This window comes from Onychomys torridus, chromosome 7 (genome assembly GCF_903995425.1).
Source record: "Onychomys torridus chromosome 7, mOncTor1.1, whole genome shotgun sequence".
Lineage (NCBI taxonomy): Eukaryota > Metazoa > Chordata > Mammalia > Rodentia > Cricetidae > Onychomys > Onychomys torridus.
Window position 1 is genome coordinate 21,686,375 of NC_050449.1, and position 19,523 is coordinate 21,705,897.

The 19,523-nt window shown below is 42.7% G+C and overlaps 1 protein-coding gene across 1 annotated transcript in view; it reads left to right on the top strand.

Annotated features, from left to right (window-relative positions):
* The window catches only part of Ncapd3 (non-SMC condensin II complex subunit D3), a 76,290-nt gene that overhangs the window by 5,738 nt on the left and 51,029 nt on the right, over window positions 1-19,523 (top strand). Inside the window, exons 2-13 of the mRNA XM_036194331.1 lie at window positions 1,029-1,183; window positions 5,714-5,876; window positions 8,883-9,067; window positions 9,392-9,562; window positions 9,670-9,731; window positions 10,049-10,136; window positions 10,863-10,996; window positions 13,056-13,128; window positions 14,142-14,267; window positions 14,400-14,652; window positions 15,341-15,397; window positions 15,626-15,697. Coding sequence (XP_036050224.1) covers window positions 1,029-1,183; window positions 5,714-5,876; window positions 8,883-9,067; window positions 9,392-9,562; window positions 9,670-9,731; window positions 10,049-10,136; window positions 10,863-10,996; window positions 13,056-13,128; window positions 14,142-14,267; window positions 14,400-14,652; window positions 15,341-15,397; window positions 15,626-15,697 — 1,539 coding nt within the window. The remainder of the gene's footprint in view (window positions 1-1,028; window positions 1,184-5,713; window positions 5,877-8,882; window positions 9,068-9,391; window positions 9,563-9,669; window positions 9,732-10,048; window positions 10,137-10,862; window positions 10,997-13,055; window positions 13,129-14,141; window positions 14,268-14,399; window positions 14,653-15,340; window positions 15,398-15,625; window positions 15,698-19,523) is intronic.

Genomic DNA, 19,523 nt, shown 5'->3' on the forward strand with positions numbered 1-19,523 from the left:
TTGTGGGGAGTGGTTTCTCTGTTTTGACCCAAGGCTTTGTTGTCCAGGGGCCCGGTGAAATGCTGTATGTTTTATTTGGGTTTATTGTCTTGCTTACGGAATTTTCGCAGAGAAGTGGGTGAAGAGAAGTGATGCGTGGGTCTTTTTGTGCAGAACTTACAAGAAAACTCCATCACTCAGTTTGTTCAAGAACTGTTTTATTTCCTGGAACTGTTACATCTAAAAAATGTTTTCTTGATATTTCTAGATTTATTTTTATTTTATGTGAATGAGTATTTTGCTCACATATATGTCTATGTATGACGTCCATGCCTGGTGCCTACAGGGGCCAGAAGAGGGTGTCAGATCCCTGAGACTGGAGTTAGGGATGATTGTGAACCACTGGGTAGGTGCTGAGACTAGAACCCGGATCCTCTGTGAGAGCAGCCAGTGCTGTTCAGCCCTCTTTGATATTTTTAGATGATTGACCTAGTTAATTGTCAGTTGTCCATTGTGATTTTAAAAAGAGATTATCTTTTGGGTTTTTTGTTGTTGTTGTTTTTCTTCTGGTCTTTGTTGTTTTGTTTTGTTTTGTTTTTGGTTCGAAACTGGGCTTCTCTGTGTAGCCCTGGCTGTCCTAGAACTTGCTTTGTAGACCAGGCTGTCCTAAAACTCACAGAGATGCCTGCTTCTGCCTCCTGAGTGCTGTCATTATAGGTGTTTGCCGTCATGACTGGTTCTTTTGGATTTTTGAGACAGGGTCTTGCTGAGCAGCCCTGTTCTGGAATTCACTGTGTGGCTCTAGGTAGGCTTTGAATTTGTGGTAATCCTCCTGTATCAGACTTCCAAGAATCTGGATTACTCCCAACCACTGTGCTTACATTAAAAAAGGTTTTCTTAATCTTTATGGCTTTCCTTTTATTACATATAACACCTATATGGCTGTAGTCATATCTGTGAATATATCTAGAATATACCTGGCATTTAAAGGTGATTGTTTTATTTTTATAATAAAACATTTATTAATTTTACTCTATTTTCTCTTAAAGAATGGGTAAACTCAGTATGGGACCTGGACTTCACAGAGACTGAGCCTTTGGATCCCAGCATAGTAGCAGAGATCCTGGAGACCGGAATAGATGTATTCACCAAACTCTATGGAAGCCTTTTCCCCTTTGCTACGGAAGAAAGTGGATCCTTAGAGGTAAAAAGATCAATCAGTCAATCAGTCAAATGACCTGCTTTTATGTGCTAGAGAGGATGAGAGTCATTATAGTTTAAGTTAAAAAGAATTTTCTTGGGTAAGTAATGTGAAAACTATGCTGGGTTCATTGGGCTGTCCTAGAAGCTTTGCTCCAAATGTTTGAGGTTCTGGTTGTGGTTTTTGTTTTCAAGACAGGACCACTCCTTTACACTAGCAGGTTAAAGGTGAAACAGAAAGGAAGAGTTACCAGACAAACCGAGCAAAACAACAGTCCAGGCATGCCTTAACTTTAAGAAAGCTTGTATTAGCCGGGTGGTGGTGCATACCTTTAATCCCAGCATGCAGGGAGGCAGAAGAAGGTGCATCTGTAAGTTCAAGGCCAGTCACACTACAGAGTGAATTCTAGGACAGCCACAGATACACAAAGAAACCCTGTCTCAAAAAAGGAAGGAAGGAAGGAAGGAAGGAAGGAAGGAAGGAAGGAAGGAAGGAAGGAAGGAAGGAAAAAGAAAACTTGTATTAAGTAGTAAGGTGATTTACATATGGCCTTAACACTGTGTCCTGCCTCCTGTGCTGGTGGCCATTGCAGGTGTCAGAGAACACTTTTCCTTTGAGTCAGTGGGCTCTCACTAGCTTGGAAGTTTTCCAAGTAGGCTAGGCTAGCTGGCCGGTGATCTTCAGGGATCTGCTTGTCTCTGCTATCTGAGAGTCCAAGCTTAGGCCCTAATGCTTTGTGAGCCAAGTGCTATGCCCACTAAGGCATCTCTCCAGCCTTCTTGTGCTTGTTGATATTGAGATCATTAACTTCTTTTAAAAAAGGTCAGCAAGGCGTGATGGTGCACGTCTTTAGTCCTAGCACTCAGGAGGCAGAGGCAGGCAGATCTCTGTGAGTTTGAGACTAGCGAGTTCTAAGACAGCCACAGCTACATAGTGAGACCCTGTCTTTAAAAATGAATGAATGAATGAATGAATGAATGAGAAGCAGTCATAGTGGCACACACCTGTAATCCCAGTACTTAGGAGGATGAGGCAGGGCATTGATTGTTGCAAATTTAAGGTCAGCCTGAGTTACAGAGAAGATCCTGTCTCAGACACCAAAAGGGCCAGCAAGAGGGCTGGATACTCAGTATTCAGCAGGTAAAGGTGCTTGCTACCATACCTGACAACCTGAGTCTGACTCTCAGGACCCATGTGATAGAAAGAGAACCAACTCCTGTAGTTGTCCTCTGACCTCCAGGCATGTGCTGCGATACATTCACAAGTGTTCACACACACACACACACACACACACACACACACACACACACACACAAATACATGTAATTTAATGAAGTTTTTTTAAGAGAGAAAAAGAAAAAAACAATCCCAAAGGCTAAGAAACAGAGTAAGAAAGTCTTAATACAGGCCAAATGTGATCATGCGCACAGTTCTAATCCCAGTGTTTAGGAGGCAGAGGCAGGTGGATCTCTGTGATTTGCAATTCCAGGCCAGATAGGACTGCTCAAGAATAAATCATCCAAGTAAGCCTCCCTTTAGAGTAATACTGAGCATTCTAGTGAGTGCTTTCGAAGGCAGGGTTAAGGTTGAGGCACAGTGGGAATGTATAAGGAATGTTGAGAATTATGACAGTGTGCTATGAATGGCATTCAGAATTTTTAAAACACGGAGACACCAGACAGTAAGCTAGACTGAGAACAGATTCCAGGTCATTTTAAATGCTCTCCTAATGAGGTCTCTTTTGCCATGATAAAGCACCATGACCAAAAGCGGAAGTTTATTTCATCTTACACTTTGGGATAACAGTCTATCACTAAGGAAAGTCGGGGCAGGAACCTGGAGCAGAAGCCATAGAGGAGTGTTGCTTACTGGCTTGCTCCATGGTTTACTGTGCCTACCTTATAGCATCAGGACTAGCAGCCTAGAGACGGCACAGCCCACAGCAAACTGGGCCCTCCAACATCAATCATCAATCAAGAAAATGTCCCATAGGCTTGCCTACAGGCCAGTCTGGTGGGGACAGTTTTTCAGTTGAAGTCTCCTCTTCCCAAGTGACCCTAGCTTGTGTCGAGGTAATATAAAACTAGCCAGCACAAATGGGCTTCACTTGTGGAGTTTGGTAAATTTAATAAGGCGTGATTATGTATGAGGTTCTGTTTTAAGTAGCATGCATATATTAACTCACGGCATGAATAGAGCTGTTTTAAAACAAATGTGCTTGCCCATAGGCAGACTACAGTGTGAAAACCTGCACCAGGAGATCCTCTGGGAGACTGCTGGAAGTATGTGCTGAGTGCTCAGTGTGTGGTCTGGAGTTTAGTTGTAGAAATGGATAAGGAAAGCTAAAAACAGGACTTTTTTTTTTTTTTTTTTTTTTTTTTTTTTTTTTTGAGACAGGGTTTTTCTGTATAGTTTTGGTGCCTGTCCTGGATCTCGCTCTGTAGACTAGGCTGGCCTTGAACTCACAGAGATCCGCCTGGCTCTGCCTCCTGAGTACTGGGATTAAAGGTGTGTGCCACCACTGCCCAGCTAAGGAAATTAAAAAAAAAAAAAAAATACTTATGTATGCAGTGTTCTGCCTGCATGCCAGAAGAGGGCGCCAGATCTCATTACAGATGATTGGGAGCCACCATGTGGTTGTTGGGAATTGAACTCAGGACCTTTGGAAGAACAGCCAGTGCTCTTAACCGCTGAGCCATCTCTCCAGCTTGGAAATTTTTTTAGATAGAATTAATAGAGATTTTAGAACTAAGCAGTCTTTGCCATGTATATAAGGCATGATGTAAATTGCCAAATCAGGTATGGGAAAAGAAAGAAGGGCTAGCTTAGTTCTATGGCACAGTGCTTGCCCAGCAAGCCTTAGGTTCAGTCCCCGGTACTGCTGGTAAAACCCCTGAGCATCACCAGAAGTAGGAGGAGGAGGCTAACCGTGCTGAGATTATATCTGAAGATCCTTGAAAGGTGTGACTGGTCGTTAGAAATGCAGGTCAGAAGATAAGAGCAGAGTGCTCCAGATAAAGGTGTGAGAAGACCTGAGACCAGCGAAATACTGGCTAGGGCAAGAAGGGGACATGGTAGGAAGGGGGAGTTATTGGATAAGGCCACAGGGGATTAGTCAGTGATGGGAGTCCAGACCCTGCAGACTAGACAGCAGCCATGAAGCCACCTCAGCTGGGGCGATGGAACTAGCAGGGCTTTGGTGACCAGATGGTGCAGTCAGAGGGCGGTGCCCACTGCATCTGGAGCAGAGTGTAACTAACTGTCAAGGACAGGAGCATACAAGAGGATTTCTCCAGCAGGGTCTTGCTGTGCTCTCCAGGCTGGCCTCAGACTTTCTGCTGCAGCCTCCTAAGTAGTGAGATTATAGACATAGGCCGCCTTACCCAGATTAGTCTGTGAAGCAGTCTGTGCTGTGCAGAGTGGCTGCTGGGCAGCATTGCCTACCCCTTACCCTGACTTTTGTGTTACTGTTTTTGTTTTTGAGGAGGGTCTCACTCTTTAGCTCTGGCTATCCTGGAACACACTGTGAAGACCAGGCTGACCTCAAACTCAGAGATCCACCTGCCTTTGCCTCAAGAGTGCTGGGATTAAAAATGTGTGCCACGTGCCCTGCTTTTTGCCCTGTCTTCTGAAGGAAGGCAGAAACACATAGTCTGGTTTCCTGAATTTTGTTAGCATTGGTTATTTTTAAAGAACCTCTAGGCCTGTTGTGGTTGTGCATACATGTAATGGACTTAGGAGGGAACCGATGCTGTGGGCTTGTCATGATTATTAATTTATGGAGGAGGGCTTAGCCCCCTGTGGCTGGTGCCATAACTAGGTAGGGTAGTCCTGAGCTGTATAAGAAGCTAGCTGAGGAGAGGGCAAAGAGCTAGCCATTCCTCCAAGATTTCTGCTTCAGTTTCCACTCCTGTTCCAGCCCTGATTTCCCTCAGTGCTGGATTGTGACCTAGAAGGTTAAACAAAATAAGCCCTCCCCTCCCCACAGGTTGCTTTTGGTCATGATGCTTACACAGCAACAGAACGCAAACCAGGGCATTTCTCTCATCATTATGGACTTAAAGCAGAGATGGCTACAAACCGTATCTGGGCCAGAATCCTCAAAAGCCTGCCACTAGTGACCGTCTTCTGCCAGCCAGCCCTTACCCCTTAAAGCTTCCACAGCCTCACAGTATGGTACCAGCAGCTGGGGAACAAACACTCAACACACAGAGCTGTGGTGGTGGTTCAGAGTCAGACCAGAACACCGGCAGACATTTATAAGTAGTAGTTAGACTGACTGTGTGTATGTGCTCATACATGTACATGGGTGTGTGCGTGTGCGTGCGTGCGTGCGTGCGTGCGTGCGTGCGTGTGTGTGTGTGTGTTGCTAAGGATCCAGCCCAAGACTTGTGCATGCTAAGCAGGCTCCGAAATGAGTAACAATATAATCCTTATATTTCCCTCCTGAGGGGCTAGCTCCTTGTAAACATCAGTAAGCTTTTATCCAGGTCCTCTAACTACTGGCTTTTGTGATTTGCACTTTCCTCCCAGAGCATCTGGACCTTCTTCGCTGAGAATAATATTTCCAGTAATACACTGGTGGCATTATTCTGTCACTTTGTCCAGGAAGCACATAAAAAAGGCGCCAGTGCACAGTATCGAGAATATGGCCTTCATGCTGCCGGGCTCTATTTTTTGCTACTGGAAATACCAGGTATGTGTACATCTGGCCCTCTGTGTTTATAGGTTCCACATCTGTATGCAGCCAACTGGATGGGAAAAATACTTGAAAAGAAAATGTTGCATTATTGATACTGTGAATGTTCTTAATCCTATGATGATTGTGTCTGTATGGAACATGCACAAACTTTCCTCTTAGTTCCTAACCCATACAGTAGTACAATTGTTATATAGTTTTTACCCTGGGTTGGATATCTAGAGATAATTTGAAGTATACAGGAAGATGTGTGTAGTTTATATGTAAATAGCCATCTTCAAAGAGAAACAAAAGTTCATGATTATTCAAATTTTTATATAAGGGACTTTAATGTTTTAGTGTCCTCAGATTTGGGAGTATGATTTTTTTTGTCATTACTTTTCAGGATATCTTTATTGTTTTTTACGTTCCTTATGTATTTATCTCCTGCTCCCCTCCCTAGTTAGAGCCTCCTCCTTTTTCCCATTTCCCTGATCAGATCGCCGTGTCCTGCTCATCCCTCTCTATATCTCTCCTACTCCCCTACCCTGACAGTGGCCTCTTTTTATTTTCTGGTTTCTGTGCTTACTCCAGGCTTTGTATTCACATCTGAAGATTTGAAAGTAGGAGCCTCTGATAAGAGAGAACATGCAGCATTTGTTTTTTGGGGTTTGGCTCCATAAACTTTTCTAGTTTACCTGCAGATTTCATGATTTCATCTTTCTTTACAGCTGAATAATATTCTATGTGGGATAGACCACATTTTCTTTTCTTTTCTTTTTTTTTTTTTTTTTTTTGTGAGCTGAGGATCGAACCCAGGACCTTGTGCTTGCTAGGCAAGCGCTCTACCACTGAGCTGAATTCCCAGCCCTCACATTTTCATTATCCATTCATCAGTTGAAGAACATTTATTTAGGTTGTTTCCATTTTCTAGTCATTACGAAGAGAGCAGCAGTGACCGTGGCTGAGCAAACAGCTGGAGTGTGGTGTCGAGTCCTTGGCATATGCTAGGCAGTGGTGGAGCCGGGTCTGGCGGCATATTTATTTTAGCTGGCTGACAGTTCTGCATACTGATTGCCATGGTGGCTCTACCAGTTCGCAATTCCACCAAAAGTGGGTGAGGGCTCCCTTTGGCCTGCATGCTCTCTAGCTTTTGTTTTTGGTGGTGGTGGTGGTGGTGAACTTTGCCATCCTGACTGAGGTAAGATGAAATCTCAGAGTTGTTTGATCTGCTTTTCTCTAATTCCTAGGGACTGTGAACATTTTTTTGAGAAATTTCTTAGCCATTTTTTTTTTCTTCTTCTTTTGAGAATTCTCTGTTCAGGTTCCTGTCCCATTTTTTGAAGTGGTTGCTTTTTTTGATTGTTTGTTTTGATTCTTTGTGTTTTGAGTTCTTTATATAAAGTCCCACTTTATATAAGGTCAGTTGTTGGCTCATTTCTTGGGCAAATAGAGTCCTATTCTGGAAGTTGTTTCCGATACCTACATCATGTAGGCTGATGCCTAATGTTTTCTTCTACCAATTCCAGTGTTGGCGGTTTTAGTTTTAGGTCTTTGACCCATGTGGAGTTAGTTTTTGTGCAAAGTGATAAATTTGGGTCTAATTTTATTCCTCTACATGTGGACATCCAATTTACCCAGCACAATTTGTTGAAAATGCTTTCTTCCAGTTTATGTTTTTGCATCTTTGTCAAATATTAAATGGTTGAAGCTATGCGTACTCATGTGTGGGTCTTTGTTTTGTTCCACTGATCTACTTGCCTAACTTTGTGTCAGTATTATATTCTTTTTATTATTTTGACTCTTGTTAAGGTATCTTTCCTCTGTCAATGCTTTGCGTGTTCAAATGATCTCATTACTCTGGCTGTGCAGAACTCAGGTGTGTCAGCCCTGTGTGAAAATCATTTTTCTTCTGTTTTGGGGGGAATAGTTGTTCACTCACCATGATGGAGTTTTATCCCACGTGTGCACAGTGATGGTCTGCCTGCACAGACTCTCGGAGCTTTTGTTTATGTAGCTGCCCTTCTTGAGAAGTCTGCTCTGTAGTCCCGGCTGCCCTGCCTTTCTGCCTCTCAGTCCTCTACTCTGCAACACCAGCATCTGCTTGGATTTACCATTTTTCTGCTGAGATCCAGGAATGACCTACAGAGACAAAATTAGGGCAATTTCAGGTTTTATCTGCCCTCTCCTTCTTCTTCATGTTTTGTATTGGTCATAGTGGGGCATCTTTGTCCAGTTTTACAGTTGTTCTCAGTGGGAGACAAGTGTAAGACGAATTTGTCTGTCAGAACCAGATCTGGGAACCTTGTTATTTATTCCTGCTTCATCACATTATTGCTCTGTTCTGGGGCTGACGTTGAAAGTGGCACATTTTTGCGAAGGCTCACTGCTTCCTCAGTCAGGTGGAAAGGCCATCTCTTGTTTCTTAAACTTTGCATCTGTTGTTAATGCATAGAGTGTGTGTGTGTGTGTGTGTGTGTGTGTGTGTGTGTGTGTGTGTGTGTGCTTGTATGTGTGTATGTGCGCATGCACGTGCACATGCGCATTTGTATGTTTGTGACAGCTGTGTACACATGTGTATGAAGCCTGAAATTAACTTCATATTACTTCCCTGATAGATCCCCACTCTATGAAGACAGGATATCTCTGGCCCCAGAGCTCACGGTAGCTCATCAGTTTTGGTCAGTCCTGCTAGCCAAAAGATTGTCCTAGGGATACCCTGTCTGCTTGAGTGGGGAATTACAGGCAGGCCACTTTGCTTGCACAGCTTTTGTGTAGATTCTGGGGATCTGAACTCTGGTCCTTACCCTTACACAGCACATAATTTCAAACTAAGCCATCTCCCCTGCTTAATATACATATTTTAAGACAATTAAACCTAACTTGCTTAAGCTAATGGAGTTGCATGCCTGTGATCCCAGCACTCCAAAGGATGAGGAGATTTGTGAGTTTCAAGTTAGCAAGGCTCTGTCTTAAAAAAAAAAAAAAAATCTAACCTGCATATTCTCTATTTCTTGTGACTAGGTAGCGTAGTCAATCAGGTATTTCACCCAGTGATGTTTGACAAGTGTATTCAGATTCTGAAGAAGAGCTGGCCTCAGGAATCTAACTTGACTCAAAAAAGAAAAAAGGAACACCCAAGAAGTTCTAAGAATAATCATAGGAGGGGCAGAAAAAGAGGAAAACCACCTAGAAAAGAAGATGATCAGGTAAGAAGCAGGTGGGATAAGGAGACATTTCCAAGCTGGGCTTGGTGGTGCACAGACTTGTTTGTTTACATAGTGAGTTCCAGGACTGCCAGGACTACATACAGACTGTCAATGCCCATACACAGAAAAGTTTAAGGGATTGTAGTATGCAGTCTAGTGCAGACTACTCTGGCCTTGGAAACCTAGAACAGCATAGGGACCTGGGCAAAGTTAGATCATCCTATGAGCCCAGCTACAACTGGCATTGACTTCATGTGGGGCAAATGAAACCATGGGACAAGCATGTGAGACATCACAGTCACTTGTACATTTTCTATGATCCAGGTGGACGAATTTTCGGGAGAGGAAGAGGAGGAGGAAGAGGAGATTTATTTTTCTGCCTGGGACCTTTCTCATATACGAAATGCCATATTTAATCTTCTAAAGAATTTTTTAAGGCTTCTGCCCAAGTTTTCCCTTAAAGAAAAGCCACAGTCTATCCAAACTTGTATAGAGGTAAGTGAAACCCCCAAGACTTGGGGCTAACTGCAAAAAAATGTAATTATAGCTAGTGTTTACTGAATAGACAAAACTCATACTTTTCTTTGGTACTTGTCTTCCAGGTGTTTGTTGCATTAACTAATATTGAGCCAATTCCTCATAAATTTCTTGTTTCACAAGCCAGGTAAGCCCGTAATCTTGAAACATGACGATGTAATGATTTTTTTCAGAGCTGAAGTGCTACTTTAACTAGTATGTAAGCAGGATTTACTTATTTAAATTTGGCTTATGGAAAATGCTGATGTGGCACGTATGTATGATAGCTGCTTGGAAGGTTGAGGCCCTTCAGTAGTTTGAAGAAGTTCAGGGGCAGCCTGGGCAACACACAGGGATACTGCATCCAAAAATAAAATAAATGAATGAACAGAGAAGGCTTAACAGGCGGGTGAATATTCCTACTATAATCAAATCCATTAGCCAAGGCTTTTCCCTTTTCTTTAGGAACTTTAGTGGAGTAAAACACATATCAGAGCTGGCCTACTATGGATTGTATTTGCTGTGCTCCCCAATCCATGGAGAAGGAAATAAGGTAGGGGAGAAGTGTATTCTGATTTCCTAATTGAATCGGAAGTAGACAAACCACATATGCAAAGATGTTTGATACTCGATTTGTCTTTGGTTAGCTGAAATTATGTCTGGCTAAAAGAAATGAATACTGGTCATATTTTAAGGAGTGGACACATATCTTTTGTTATATTGTATTGTTATAATTGCTTTGCTTTTTAAATCTTGTTCATCTTATTCTTGTTCATCTGTATTATGGTTAATTGAGCTAGCAGCTTGTCCTGGAGCTCCCTTGTGTCTACCTGACTGCTAATATTACAGGCAAGCTGCATGCCTGCCCAGCTTTAATGTGGGCTTATAAATTAAGTTGTACTATAGTTACATTTGTATAGGAAAACTGATACAGGATTGGTACTGGGCACACTTTTAGGCGAAACTGGGGAAGTGTCTTGGCAGTATGCTCTGTGGCTAATGGGCAACTGGTTGTGATACCATTTTGACTTACTATATCATTTCAGGACTTGATATTATTTTCGTAATAAAATGTCACTATTTCTGCTTGCTGGCTAGCCTTCCTTACCCTGTAGATACCCAATATTTTTGGTGGCCCCATGAATTATTACTAAGTTTCCAAGATGAAACATGTTTTTTTGTTTTTTTTTTTGTACGACATCCCTAGTTTTCAGCAGCAAAATCTTTGATGCCACTGGATTCTCTATCATACTAAGTCATATATTATTTTCTCTTCTAGGTTATTGGTTCTATTTTTCATCAAATGCTAAATGTAATATTGATGTTAGAAGTAGGGGAAAGGTCCCGCTGTGCCCCCCTTGCGATATCCTCTCAAGCCATCAACTGTAGAAACCAGGCAGTCCAGTTTATCAGGTAAAGTGCATGCATCTCGACTTGCTGGTTTGTATCACTCTTCCTTGATAGTCTGGGCCCTGCGCTGACCAAAGTATCTGGCCCATCTGGCATCGGATGTCAGACCCATTGTAGCAGTCTGTCTGGTGTGTCTGAGTCACAGTTGGCAGCTTCTGTGTCGGGGTGGTGGTAAGGACATAGTGAATCTATAGTTCTTGAGCCAGAATCCATCAGTTGTGCCATCAGCAGAGGACGGCTACCCCCTTTCTGTCAGAACGGAAAGTCTACCCCCTCTTCCGCTCTTCCTCTCTCCTTAAACGTTTCTCTGTTTCTTGCACACTTGTTCTCGCTTTTCTGTTCCATCCTCTACAACAGAAAGTACTTGCTAAAGGGTGAAAGTTAAGTAAAGTGCTTTGAATTTCTTAAGATTATTGCTAGTCTGTGTTTTCTGCCATGAATTGCTTAGCTCCTCTTAAAAGTCTCCTCTTAGCTGGGCAGTGGTGGCACACGCCTTTAATCCCAGCCTGGGCTACCAAGGGAGTTCCAGGAAAGGCGCAAAACTACACAGGGAAACCCTGTTTCGAAAATCCAAAAAAGGAAAAAAAAAAAAAAAAAAAGAAGAGCCCCCTCTTGGCTTTATTGGACAGGTACATTTGCTGTCTCTTCCATTTGCCTCCCCCCTTCCCTTGAGTGTTTGGTGTGCAGTGTAAAGTGAATGTGTGCAGGTGTGCAGTGTAAAGTGAATGTGTGCAGGTCAGTGTAAAATGAATGTGTGCAGGTGTGCAGTATAAAGTGAATGTGTGTGTTCACGCTGCAGGCTTCTTTCCTGTGTGTGGTTGGAGATGTTGGCACTGGATGATATTATCTTGTCACTGAGCGACTGTCTCTTGATAGGATTGGTTTGTTTGGTTTGGTGTTTTGCAGGCTCTCACTATTACCTCAGCTGAACCAGAACTCACTGTGTAGACCAGCCTGGCCTGGACCTTGAGAGAATCCTGCTGCAGGCTCCTGAGTGCTGATTTGCAGGCGTGAACTGCCACTGCCTGGCTGTGATATTTTTTTCTTCTTTTTCCATATGTCTGTGTTTGTGCCTCGGCACACATAAGGAGGTCAGAGGACAGTCTGGGGGAATTGGCTCTCTCCTTCCCCCATGTGGGTCCTGGTGATTGAATTCAGGGCACCAAGCGTTATTGGCAGAGTGCCTTTACCCACTGAGCCAAAACTCACTGACTAGCTTATGGATAAGAATTTTAAAACATTAAATATCTAGGATGTGTTAAGTAGAAACATTTTTTTTTTCATAAGAATTCATGGCACATGCCTTTAATGTGTATTAGGGAGACAGAGGGAGTCGAGTCTCTGAGTTCAAGGCCATCCTAGTCTACACAGTGAGTTCCAGGACAGCCAGGGTTGCATAGAGAGATCTTGTCTCAGAAAAAAACAAAAGTAAATAGTAGTTCATCGTATTGCCATTGAATGTTTATGTAAAGATAAAATCAAAGAGTAGACCAGGAGACTATGGTAACTACAGTCCCTCTGAACTGGCACAGCTGCCCCGAGTCCTGGTGATGTCGTTTACGTCCTCCCATGAAAACTACTATAGTTAAAAGAGCCCATGAAGACTGAATTTTTGTCCTTCTCTAAATAACTCCACTTCTCAATGAAAACTCTTTATTGAACTGCTTAGGAAGCGTGTTTTTCTAATCTGTTGCAATGCATCTTTATTCTTCTGAAACAAATCAAAAAGGAATAGTTTGCTTTTACAATTTTTAGTTATTATTTCATGTGTATTTGTGTGTGTATGAATGCATGTGTACAACATACACTCCTGCCCATGCCACAAGCACATGTGGAAGTCAGAAAACAACTTTGTGGGGTCAGTGCTATCTTCAAACGTTTCAGTGTTTAAATGGGTTCTGGTTGCCAGACTTGTGGGCCAAATGCCTTTACCTTGCGGACCCCAGTGGGTAGGCTGATTGTGATATTTGAGGTTCTAAAACATACAAATAGTGGTTTTTGAGCACAGACTTCAGAAGTGACTGTTGGATTGTAACTGGGTTTGTGTTTTCATTTGAACTAGCTCACTTGTGGATGAACTACAGGAAGGCGTCTTCCCAGTCCTGGGCACCTTACTGCAGCATATCTGTGCCAAGGTACCGTGTGCTTCGGTGGTTACAGTATGTCAGTATTGCATATCCAAAGATAGGCGCTGGCATTTGTTCTTGAGCCTCACCACAGGGAGCTTAAACAATGCAGTTTTTCCTTGTTTTTGTGTGTGTGTTCACAGGCAGGGTCTTCCTATACGCTGGCGGTAGGCTTGACTCACAACCCTCTCGCTCCTAGCCTCTTGAGTGCAGAGATGAAAGGCAAGCACCACCATACCCAGCTAACAAATGTTCCTTTAAAATATACAATTTTTATTTTGGAAAATGATAGAAGTGTACAAAACAGGAAAAATGGTGTGAGTCGGCACATTCCTATAATTCATCAGTTTTATTTGATACATGTGCACTGGTTTTTTTCTTCTGAAGCAAATTCCATCTTATTGTTTCATTCCTAATATTTCAGTGTATTTCTCTATAAAGGATAAGAACTTTTAAAAGAACATAAAACATTTACTATCTAAAAGACAAACTAATATCAATTATCTAATCATGTTCTAGTCTTAAAAGTTTTTTTTATGTGTATGTTTGTTTTACCTACGTGTATATATGTGCATATGTGTGTGCCTGGTGCTCATGAAGTCAAGAAGAGAGTCCTGGATCCCCTAGAACTGTAGTTACAGGCAGTTATGAGCCACTATGTGGGTGCTGAGAACCGAACCCAGATCCTTTGCAAGAACAGTAAGCACTCTTAAATGCTAAGCCATTTCATTAGCTTCCATTCTCAAATTTTTATTAATATTTCATAAGTTTTTGGAACTGTTTAAGCAAATGATTTTTAATTTGAACCGTATCTGCTGTAGAGGTGAATAGTCTCTGAAATTGTGTTTTTCTGCAGTGTGTTACAGTTTAGTTTTCATTGGGGTATAAAAGCATATAATTTGTTAGTCATTTATCTGGTGTTTCAAGATCATTGAGCTAATCACACCTGCTAATTTTCGCTACGACATGAGCTTCTGTCATTCTGCAATGGTGGCCAGTCAGTTTTCTCTGATGTGTTCCAGGTGGTAGATAAAGCCGAGTATCGGACCTATGCAGCACAGTCCCTGGTCCAGCTGCTTAATAAACTTCCCTCTGAGGAGTATGCTACGTTCATTGCCTGGCTTCACAAATACTCGCGGAGTTCTAAGGTAGGAGATGGGTTGTATAAAGGCCTGGGTCCTGGCTCTGAGCGCCAGATGACAGCCAGGTCTGAATGCAGATGAGCTCTTGGCTTTGGTTCTGACTCCTACTGATGCATTCCTCTAATTCTGCCTTGGCAGATTCCACACCGGGTTTTCACTCTTGATGTTGCTTTAGCTCTCTTAGAGCTGCCTGAAAGAGAGGCGGATGACACTGTATTATTGGAGCATCAGAAGTTTCTAAAGCATAAATTCTTCGTGCAAGAAATTATATTTGATCGTTGCTTAGACAAGGCTCCCACTGTCCGCAGCAAGGCGCTCTCCAGCTTTGCACATTGTCTGGAGTTGTCTGCCAGCAGCACATCAGAGAGTCTGTTGGAGATCTTCATTAACAGTAAGTGCGAGAAGGAGGGGAGGGGGGGGGAGGAGGGGGGGGGGGCGGAGAGGCGGGGAGAGGCGCAACTCAGGGACATGAGACCATGGGTCAAGGCCCATATGGATGACCAAGAAAGAAAAAACAAACCAAAAAATGAACTACAAGTGGATCATACTTTGTTAAGGCCGTGTGTGTGTGTGTGTGTGTGTGTGTGTGTGTGTGTGTGTGTGTAGTTTTAATTCATCCTCATAAACCACTTGACCATTTGTTATTAACTTACTGTATGTAGGCTCAATCCCAGTACCTCACACAACTAAGCATGTGTTCTACAACTTGAGCGTATCTCCAACTTCAAATCCCCATTTAAGAAAGGAAGCCTGGGGCTGGAGAGATGGCTCAGAGGTTAAGAACACTGCTTGTTCTTCCAGAGGCCCTGAGTTCAATTCCCAGCAACCACATGGTGGCTCACAACCATCTGTAATGAGATCTGGCACCCTCTTCTGGCCTGAAGGGATACATGCAGGCAGAACACTGTATGCATAAAAAATAAATACAAATCTTTAAAAGAAAAAAAAGAAGGGAAGCCCGATACATTTGAAACTCCTTTCTGAAGCAAAAGAAAGCCGTCAGCAGTTCTGAGCGTGTCTGCTGACTGGTCTGTGTGTCTATGTGGGATTTATACTCTTGTCTGTCTGCTTACTTTCAGGTTCTTTAGTTTCTGGACTACAGAGTCGCTCTAGTACTTTACAGAGACACTCAACAGGTAATCATCAGTGCTTTTCAAACACTGAATTTGCTCTTAAGAAAAACAAACAACAGCTGCGCTGACTGTTAGTATGGCTCCCGCGTCCGTACTCGCCTGTCCTAATGTTGTTCTTTTCTTCCTCGAAACCGAGGTTTGTTTCCACCAGTTTACCACCTGAGTAACATGCAGGGCTTGTGCTATTGAAATAGAACAGACTTTTACCTTAATCTTTTTTCTTGTTAATAGTGCTTGCCAGTGGAAATTGGCAGTTGACGCAAAGCAACACTGATGATAATGGCAGAAGAACACAGTCTGGAGGTACCCACACTTGTTCTTTCCCGCTCCATCTTGCTGCCTCTTCCTTGTGTGCCCCCTTCGACCTCACACTGAGAGAACATCTGTGATAGTGTACTTCCGAGTCTGCTTATTTCACTTGACATAACTCTGGCTTCATGCCTTTCTCGGCAGGTGGCCTCATTGTGTTCTTCTGTGTGGTTGAATAGAATCCCACCTGTGTGTATATATCACATTCTCTGTCTTTGGAGACCCTGAGGTCAATCTGTGGCTTGAGTGTTGTGAATAATGCCGCAGTAGGCATGAAAGTATAGGTACATCTGTTGTATATTGATTTCTTCCAGGGAAAAACCCGAGTACATGATAAAGCTGAGTCCATATGACAGTTCTGGTTTTATTTTATTAAGAACTGCTTATTATTGCGTATTCATTTGAGGCATGGTCTCACTATGTATCCTTGCCTGCCCTTGCCTCCCTCCCGAGTGCTGGTTTAAAGGCATACACCACCATACCCAGACAAGAACATCATTTCTACCAACAGTGTATTAGGATTGCATTTCACTTGCCAGAAGTAGTTTTGTTTATGTTTTTGAGATAGAGTCTTTTGTAGCCAAGGATGACGTGCCCCTAAACCCTCCACGTCCCAGATGCTGTGGTCACAGGAGTACACCACTCTGTCCAGTTGTGTAAAGTTAAAGTCACCTCCTGTTTCACTGTCAGGGCCCACCTGTCCCTTTATGTCAGAAGTGTCTGTTTTTATGAAGTTGAATATACTGGCTTTTGGTATATATTTGTTCATGATTGCATCTTTTTGATATATTCTTTACTATTTATTTGTTTGTTTGTTTGTTTATTTTGAGGCAGGTTTCTCTCTGTAGCCCTGGCTGTCTTAGAACTCACTCTGTAGCCCAGGCTGGCCTTGAACTCAGAGATCCACCTGCCTCTGCCTCCCGAGTGCTGGGATCAAAGGCGTGTGCCACCACCACCTGGCGCTGATATATATATTCTTTATTTCACCAATGTTTATCTCTTCTGACTAATTATGGCTTGAAATCTGCCCTATATGATACAAGTATTGCTACTTCTGCCTGCTTCCAGGTTTCATTTGCTTAGAATATCATTTCCTATCATTTTACTTCAGTCTTTGTGTTTGCTAACAAGGAATATCCTTTTTTTAAAAAAAAATGTAATTCTTTATTGATTCTTTAGGAATTTCACATCATGTACCCCAATCCCACTCACCTCCCAGTCCCTCCATATTGTCCACTCACCCCTGCAGCATCCTCCCAAAAGAAACCTCCCCAAAAAAATTTAATTAAAAACAATAATAACCAAAAAAACCATATCGCCCCTCTATCTTTTCAACACCTCTTCATTCATTCTAGTGGCATTAGGAACTGGAATGTGTCGCACAGTATGCCCTTTTGTCCAATCAGCCCCACCCACAGAGTGTTCATTGCAGTGGCCTCTGGCACACCATCATCACTGGACCCTCACTGAAACTCCTCTCGGACATCCTGCTGTTGCCCTGAGTCATGGAGATCCTGTGGTTATTGTTCTACAGGACCAGTCCCTTCACGCACTCCAGCAGGTCATGGATGGGGTAGATGCTAGGGTGGGCCAACCCAAGGCCCAGGATGTGGCTCTGGGTAGTAGCTGATCTGTTGGTCTGGGCCACTGGCAAGGGGCTCTCCCACCAGCATGGTTTCTTTGACCCTCTATGGCAACACAGGCCATGGACATCATGGCAGACCCTAGCTGTAGTAGGAACACAGACCCAGACAGGGCCCTCAGCAGCATCTCCGGCCTGGACATCAACATGGGCCCGGTAGCACCAAGGCCCAAGGGATATTTCTTACAGGCAGCAAACAGTTGTTTTTAAGCCAGACAGCCTGTGGTCGGTTTTTGATTTTTTTGTTTGTTTGTTTTTTGGTTTTTCAAGACAAGGTTTCTTTGTGTAGCCCTGGCTCTCCTGGAACTCTGTAGACCAGGCTGGCCTTGAACTCACAGAGATCCGCCTGCCTCTGCCTCCCAAGTGCTGGGGTTGAAGGCACGTGCCACCACTGCCCAACCCAGCCTGTGTGTTTTAATTAGAGAGTTAAGACCACATGCAAAGTTATTCTTGGAAGATACATAGTAATTCCTATCATTTGTCATTTTCCTAATACTTAGGCTTGTTGATTACTCTTCTGTAACCTTCCCCCATGCTCTTGAAGCTGTTTGTCTTCTGTGTAGGGATTTCTTTGTCTTCTGTAGTGTTGGCTTAGAAGTCACAAAGTTCTTTAGTCTGTGTTAATCTTCAAAGTGCTTTCTCTCGATGCTGAAAGCTAGCTATTCTGCTCATAATGATCTGATCTGCCAGGGTTTTGTTTTTGTTTTTCCTTTGGGGGGCTTGTCTAATAAGAGAGATGGCTCTTCTCTTGCCAGTTTCATATTCTTTTTCTCTTCTGTACTCTTAAAAAACAACCGGGTCATGTTGCCTTGGGGTCCAAACACTTCCTTTTTTAAATCAGTGTTCTTTCTCAAGATTTGGGAAATTTCCTATTTCATTGAGTAAGGTTCTTTGTGGTTTGGGTTCTGTGTGTTGCCTTTAATCTGTATCTCCATGCCACCTTCTATACTTATTTGTTATTTTGATCCCACCCCAGACTATATGCATGTTCTGTTCCTAATTTGTTTTTGTCTTTATTACTGCCTGGGAGCTTTGATTCATCCACCTTGTTTTCATGCCTTGAGACACCTTTGCTTGATCCAATCAAAGGCTTTCTGCTCAGCTTTTGTTTCACTTAGTAAATTTTTCATTACCAAGACTTGTTTTTTCAAAATTTCTCTCTTTATTGAATTTCTTATTCATAAACTATATTATTAATTTTAATCTGTTCAGTTGTTTTTCTATTTTTTTCTTAATTCTTTAAAAATCACTCTTTTGAATTCTTCACCCGCCATCTCATCTACTTTAGTATCTTTGAAGTCAGTTTCTAAAGAATTATGAACTTTGGAAATGTCACATTGCTTTGCTTTTAATACTACTTGTATTTCTGTGTTGAGATTTGTGCATTTTCGGGATGGATATGCCTTCCACTTTAGTCTGAGAACCTCTTTAGAGAGCACACTAGTGCTGGCTAGTTTTATGTCAACTTGACCCAAGTTAGCGTCATTTGGGAAGAGGGGACCTCAACTGAGAAAATGCTCCCACCAGACTGGTCAGTGGGTAAGCTTGTGAGACATTTTCTTAATTGTTTTTTGGTGTGAGAGGGCCCCCTGCTCACTGTGGGCTGTGCCACCCTGGTGAGCAAGCCATGAGGAGCAAGCTAGTAAACAGAATTCCTCTATGACAGTGGTTCTCAGCCTTCCTAATGCTGCAACCCATTAATACAGTCCTCATGTTTTGGTGACCCCCCCAACCATAAAATTATTTCATTACTACTTCCTAACCTTAATTTTGCTACTGTTATGAATCATAATGTAGTATCTGACGTGCAGGATACCTGATATGTGACTCCCCAAATGGGGTCAAGACTGTAGGTTGGGCTCTGTGGCTTCAGCTTCAGATTCCTTCCTGCCTTGGGTTTTTGCTCTGATTTTCTCGGTAATTGAATGTGACATAAGACTTGCAAGCTGAAATAAACCCTTTCTGCCCCAAGTTGTTTGTCATGGTGTTATATCACAGTGACAGAAACCCTAACTAAGGCAACCCTTGCACTATTTTGCTTCTGGGGATATCATATTTTTGTGAAGTATTGCATAGATTTCCAGTTGGATTTTGTAGTACAGTTCCCGTGACTTCTGTGGTGGGACTTGGTGGATTTTGATGGAGGTTGACCTAGTTATGCAGCACTTGAGAGTTCTG